Source organism: Nematolebias whitei, chromosome 6, assembly GCF_014905685.2.
Source record: "Nematolebias whitei isolate Nwh7 chromosome 6, NemWhi1, whole genome shotgun sequence".
Classification (NCBI taxonomy): domain Eukaryota; kingdom Metazoa; phylum Chordata; class Actinopteri; order Cyprinodontiformes; family Rivulidae; genus Nematolebias; species Nematolebias whitei.
In genome coordinates this window covers 22,552,952-22,559,376 of record NC_056503.1, presented here as the reverse complement: position 1 = coordinate 22,559,376, position 6,425 = coordinate 22,552,952, and the positions used below count along the sequence as shown (strand labels likewise).

Genomic DNA, 6,425 nt, shown 5'->3' with positions numbered 1-6,425 from the left:
GGGGGGGGGGGGGGGTGTTGGGGTGCATGAGGCTGGGGATGAGGCTGCTCTCCCCGTACGCATGTTCACGTCTGTGTTTGCTGCACCTCTCCACATGAACCAAACCTGTTGGCCTTTGGACTCTGAGTGTCTGCTCCTTCCTTTTTTCACTTGTTATTTATTCGACAGATGAACCAGAATGTGACTGAACTGAAGAGCTGGAACTTGTCGTGCACGTTGAGATGTTTGGCTTTGTGACGTAGGTTGCGTCTGTGTGAAACTAAGAAAACAGTTTTGGAGGTTAAGCCCTTCTTATGAGCTCTTCTAGGCGTGGAATAAGCGGGTATCCCCTCTGTCTGGACCAGACAGGAGCCGGGTCCGCTGCCTTTGTTTTCTTTTCAAATTCCAAAGTTGCATTTAGTCTGACTCAGTGTTTTTTCTTCCTTTCTCTTCTCTCTCTGCCTCACAGGCCTTTTCCTTCACTTTCTCCATATATTTCATCTGTTTGTCATTTTTCCACTTGTTCCAAGTCTCCATTTCTTCTGTTTCTCCTCCACCAACGACTTCTCTGACTCCTGTCTCTGCGTACAGAGGCGGCCCCCGATGGGCTTTCCTTTACTGCCATTTTTTGGGGTGATGAGGATCGGTTGGTGTGGGTGAGGTGTTGTGGCGGGGGCCAGCGGCGGTGAGCAAAGGGGGGAAAAGGGCCAGTAAAACAAAGAGAGGTTGTCTGCAGGAGAAGCAGGCAGGAAACGAAAGTCTCCCAGGACTCTACCCCCCCCCCCCCCCCCCCCCCCCCCCCCCCCCGTCACTGCTCCTTGGCTATCATGCAGCCCACACCAGATTGGAACTGACAGTCCCTCTGAGCCACAGCAGCATTCTTGGTATTTGTTCCTCCTTTTCCTCTCTTTGTGTGAGTGTTTCTTTTACACTTTCTTTAATTTGATTAAATTATATTTTTTATTTATTTTATTTTAGTTTGAAATCCGGTGTATTTTATTTCACTTTATACAATCATGGACAGACTTTTCCTGCATTCACTGGCATCTTGTCAGCAGATTTTATATAAAAAAATATATTCTTTTGCTGAAGCGTAAGGTGTAGAGAAAACAATAAAAACAAGCAGGTTTTTAAAGGAAATGTGAAATTGTACTTTTTAGAGGATATTCTGTTTATAAAAAGAAGAAAACTGAGAAACCAAGAAACATTTTAAATTAGCAGATTTTTTTCAGTTTTATGTGGATGTAGATTTTTTAAATACTCTAAAACACATTTAGTTTCAGTAGTTTTAACTATTACTGTTATTGCTATTAAGACTGTTGCTGTATTTGTAATGGCTCGTTTGCACATTGCCCAGGACATTTTTGACAAAAAGTATTAATAATATCAATGGGTTTATTTTCTTGTAAAATAAAGGTTTAAATAAATAATAATAAAAAAAAAAAAACTATAATAGCTGGAGTTGTCATTTTGTCCACCAGAGGGCAGTGTTGTAGTGTGAAGAAATGTCTGCACAGGTGGAAAAACCAAAACTATACTCGAGTCAAGACGGCACCAGGAAAAGGCATGCACACTAAAAACACAAAGAATAATTTACTAGCTGTGCTTAAAATGATTACTAACTCTGACAGATCACCTGGAATCCTCATGCTTAAGTTAATTTTTGTAACGTTATAATGTGAAGCAACAGATTCTGCATATCTGCAGATGAACAGTAAAAGCTTGGCTTTTAAAACAAATATCATTGTACAACTTTTTGTGCCCGTTTTGACAAAACTCGCAGAGATGTATCTAGCCACAAACTGCCAGTTATTTGTGCAGTTTTTAACGGTTTAATATTCAGAATGCACTGTCTGGAAATTAAATTGCCTCTTGACCTCCCAGCAGTGTGCTGATCCCATCGACATCAACGTTACATCGTCTCTATCAGCAGTCCTCTGAGGGGAACACTGCAGACAGAAAGAACTGCTCACTATGCTAACACTCAAACACGTCAGACCACAGTAATGGTAATTTTCCTTGGGTTTTAGCCCGTAATAATGGATATAATTATTAGTGCCAGCCAGGTGCAGTACAGGAGTACATCTGTGTGTTACAGCCAGCCTCGGCTGCATGCTCCTGTGTCAGGGTGATTGATTGTTGGTGGATTCTGTCCAGCTGTATGCGACAGACACAGGCTCAGGCGGGTCTCATCCATATTGGGTCAGTTTTACCATTCATCTTTTACGAAAGCTGCCTGCGTGTACTTTGAGTGTGTTGTACGTTAATTTGCATCAGGCCCTTTATTTGTGGTCAGAGTGTTGCAAGCTGCTCAGTCAACGGCACTCCATTTGAAAGATTGTGCCGCTGACATTTTATCCACGATGGTGAGCCAAACAGAACCACATGACCGTGTCCAGATATCCTGTACGGAAACCATTAACACTTCTCTGATGGATTTATTTGGGTTATTTACTGTCTGTTACTGCTACATTCCTCTGACGATCTTAAGCTCTGTTTGGGGTTGTGTTTGTGAGCTTAGCGCAAAGCAGTAGTTCAAATCTTTTGAAGTGGGGTTCTGTGGAACAATTATGAACAATTAATTTCTCATTTAGTGGTTTTAATAGCTTCAGTTCAGAGACACAATGTAGTGCATTGTACATAGTTTTTGTCTATGCATTTTGTAGCTTATCAATCCACACATTTCTCTGCGTTTTACAACTTTTAGTCTACTTATCCATGTGTTTACAACTTTCATCTATCCATGCATGTTATAAGTTATTTATCTGAGCAGTTTCCCACCTTCATCTTTACGCTAGATTCTCAGTCATCCAGGAGATGTTAAATTAAAAAAAAAAAGTTCAAGACAAAACAAGTGGACTTTATTTTGTAACAGAAGACGTTTCGCTTCTCATCCGAGGAGCTTTCTCATATCAAAGAACAGAGAGTGTGGGGTTCGAGTTATAAAGCTGAGCTAAGCTAGATACATATGCAGATTGCCCTTTCAGTCCTCACAGTAGAGGTTCGTTAGGGTCTTTGTTAGTTTGACTCACAGTGGAGATGAGGATTCTAGGTGATGTTTATCTTTAAATCTCTGAGTGATGGTCATGCTGTCTGAACGTATCTGTTGTGATTGTGTTCTGATGTGTGCATTGATGCCTGTATGTTTATTTATGTGTGCTTTGCTGCTAATGTTGTTTATTTCTGTTGTGTTGCACTGTAGGTCTGATTGTGTCCTTTGAGTTGTTGCAGCTGCTACTGCTCTATTTTTTTAATTGCCCTCTTGGGGGTAGATAAATTGAATTGAATTGAAACAGTTTCATTCTGATCAGACTGGTGAGCTAACAGCTAGCTAGCTGCAAGTTAAGACCAAAGTAAATTGTTGCTGTCCTATAAAAAACAACTGCAATTTCAAGTCTTACAGCATTTTATGTTAAACATCTTTGACAAACCCTTACATTGCCATCAGTTTCATATAATGTGGTGGTTTATGAAGACATAACTGTTAGCATAGGCCTACCTGGTGCAGTCTGGGCACTTCACTGTATGAAATTAAAGACCATGTAAAGATTTAAGAAACACTTTTCCGATGACTTGTATAAAGACAGAAATCTACTGAAGTCTTGGCCTTTTAGTGTTTACTTGCTGAGATAACTAACTGTCTGTTAGCTTGTCCATTCTTCAGCCCTGATCTCTTTTTCTGTAAACTCTTTCAAAGAGCTGTCTACAACAAGATTTATTGCCCTATTCAAAAAGGCAGTGTAAACTTTTATTTTGTATATTTAACTAAAGCCTTGTCGTTGTTTTTCTTTTATCTCATCAGACCCTTCATATGATGCTGTACGGCGAACAGGTTGGTCCAACAACATGCACAGTGGCAAAGGTGAGGTCACAGCTTTCCTCAAAGATCTCCTCAACAAACTGTTGCAAGGGATGCAATTTTACTTTTCACCAGTCAAACAGAACTTTATCACTGACTATAAAGCACCAGTTCCAGCTCTTAAACAGTTAGCTGATACTATTATCCCAAGTCTGTAACCCAGGAGGTGAAACGCTAACACCCAGAGTCTAGACATGTGGGGCAGACTCCTACAGATTACACAGGCCAAAGAAGTTAGTTTAGCCTCTGCCTTATTTACTTTGGAGCCCTGCTGACATGCCTTCAAGATGTCTAGTTTGGTTATCTCTGGCCACCCCCATTAATGTTTTCTCTACATCTTTTATGTCTCCCTCTCTGTCTCCCACTTGGCAACCAATGATTGCCTCTGTCTCTCTCTGCAGGCTCACCCGTACTAAACCAGAATGTGACCAAGTCCGCTGAGCAGCCCAGAGCTCAGCCAGGTAACTGCTCATTCTACATTGTTAATGGCCAGTGTAGTTACCATTCATTCAACCTTAATTTATACAGATAAACCACATTGAGCCTCAAAGACTCATTTACAAGTGAGACCTGTTTGTACCAGGGACAGGACACACATTTGTTAGTTATATAGCAACTTTGTTTTGTATCGGACGGCTTAAAAAGTTTGTTTCCTGTCATTATGTTGATACTCGGGACAGCCAAGTGTAATTACAAGGTGTTTACAATAGAATCTTATCTGGATACACTGGCTGCAATGGTCATGTCTGTACGAGAACATTCACAAGACCCAACTGTTTATTTTAAACCCGTTACAAACCAGTAGAAGCAGAAGTATGAAGAAAACAAGCACCATCAGTCTTGATAATGAAAAATCTGCTGGTTTTGTTGCATTTAGTCTCACTGTTGAGGCTACACTATAATTATGGTAAACATGAACGTTTAGTGTTGATTTTTTCCTCAAGATCAAATATAGTGCTGTTCAACTTAGTGATGATGTATCACAGATTACCAAACTTCCCTATTTATCCACAGATCCTTACCAGATTCTGGGGCCCACCAGCAGTCGTCTTGCTAACCCAGGTTAGACATGGCTAAGACTTTCTGTTCTATCTGCTGGAATCAGACAGATTCTTCAGTCCATGACTAAAATAACTTTTTAGTGACTAACAAAAATGTGCGTTTGTGTCAATTACCAGGGTCAGGTCAGATCCAGCTGTGGCAGTTCCTCCTGGAGCTCTTGTCTGACAGTGCCAACGCTGGCTGCATCACTTGGGAGGGAACCAATGGCGAGTTTAAAATGACAGATCCGGATGAGGTGGCGCGGCGCTGGGGCGAGCGTAAAAGCAAGCCCAACATGAACTACGACAAGCTTAGCCGTGCACTGCGCTACTACTATGACAAAAATATCATGACAAAGGTGCATGGCAAGCGCTATGCCTACAAGTTCGACTTCCACGGCATTGCTCAGGCGTTGCAGCCACACCCCACCGAGTCCTCCATGTACAAGTACCCCTCAGACCTCACCTATGTGCCTTCCTACCATGCCCACCAGCAGAAGGTCAACTTTGTATCTCCGCACCCTCCATCCATGCCAGTCTCTTCCTCCAATTTCTTTGGACCAACTGCTCAATACTGGAGCTCACCCACTGCAGGCATCTACCCGAACCCAAATGTCCCTCGCCATCCTAACACTCATGTGCCCTCCCATCTGGGCAGTTACTATTAAATCAACCATCCTGATCATTGACCAGCTTTGAAAATCCACCATTCCCACCATTAAATCCACAATTGCTGACCTGCACTCCTAATTCCACCAAAGCCTCAATTAAAATTCAGCTGAAAAATACAATAAATTGAGTGTTTTTGCGTATAAAATGTTATAAACAACTGGATACTATGGTCCAAAATGGAATACTACTTACTTTTTCAAGATTAGCAACTGATTGTTTTATAGATGCACATCTGAGTTTCCTGTGCCTTTTGTTGCCATTTACCTGAAAGCTTCAACTGTAAGTCAGTACATGTTCCTTTTAAAAGTGCCACAAAGCCCAAAGAAAGGTGATGAATTTGAGGTTGCTTGCCTTTTCGCTGCGCAAAAGTACCAGACATGGACCTGTTACTTATGGGTCTCAATCTACACCTTTCTCAGTAAACATTGTACATTAAGCTTGAAATAATCTGCCTCTGTTGCTTGTCTTCTGCTATTTTCTGATGTGTTCTCTTGTGTCCATCTATTTCCGTCTATGCATCTTGGTATATGCATGTGGAGAGTTCCTTAGAATTTGGTGGACATGGAGGAGCTGTCCTGAACTAGACTTTTCTTAGCACTGAATAAAAATGTGGCAACTGGAAAATGCCAATCAATAAGCCAAACTGGAAGGCCAAAGATCTGATGAAAAGTGAGATGCTATAAGATGAAGCGCTGTATGTTTCGTTGGCCTGTATCAGCTGAGCCACCTAAAAAGTGTTTTCATTGTGTTTGTGTGGCGCTGAAGGAGACGATGGGGTGATATGTGCAGGGACGTTGAGTCAGTTGTGTTGCAGACGCCAAGCTGAGGTAAAATTGCAGCAATTTGCAACAGTAATTGTGCCCGGATCAAATGTT

At 41.6% G+C, this 6,425-nt stretch overlaps 1 protein-coding gene across 2 annotated transcripts in view; it reads left to right on the top strand.

Annotated features, from left to right (window-relative positions):
- The window catches only part of fli1 (Fli-1 proto-oncogene, ETS transcription factor), a 51,737-nt gene extending 46,052 nt beyond the window's left edge, over window positions 1-5,685 (top strand). For both annotated transcript variants that reach the window (XM_037678112.1, XM_037678113.1), the window contains 4 exons: window positions 3,782-3,841; window positions 4,240-4,299; window positions 4,853-4,900; window positions 5,017-5,685. In XM_037678112.1, the coding sequence (XP_037534040.1) occupies window positions 3,782-3,841; window positions 4,240-4,299; window positions 4,853-4,900; window positions 5,017-5,546 (698 nt within the window). In that variant the 3' untranslated portion in view covers window positions 5,547-5,685. The remainder of the gene's footprint in view (window positions 1-3,781; window positions 3,842-4,239; window positions 4,300-4,852; window positions 4,901-5,016) is intronic.
- The last annotated feature ends 740 nt before the right edge of the window (window positions 5,686-6,425 follow it).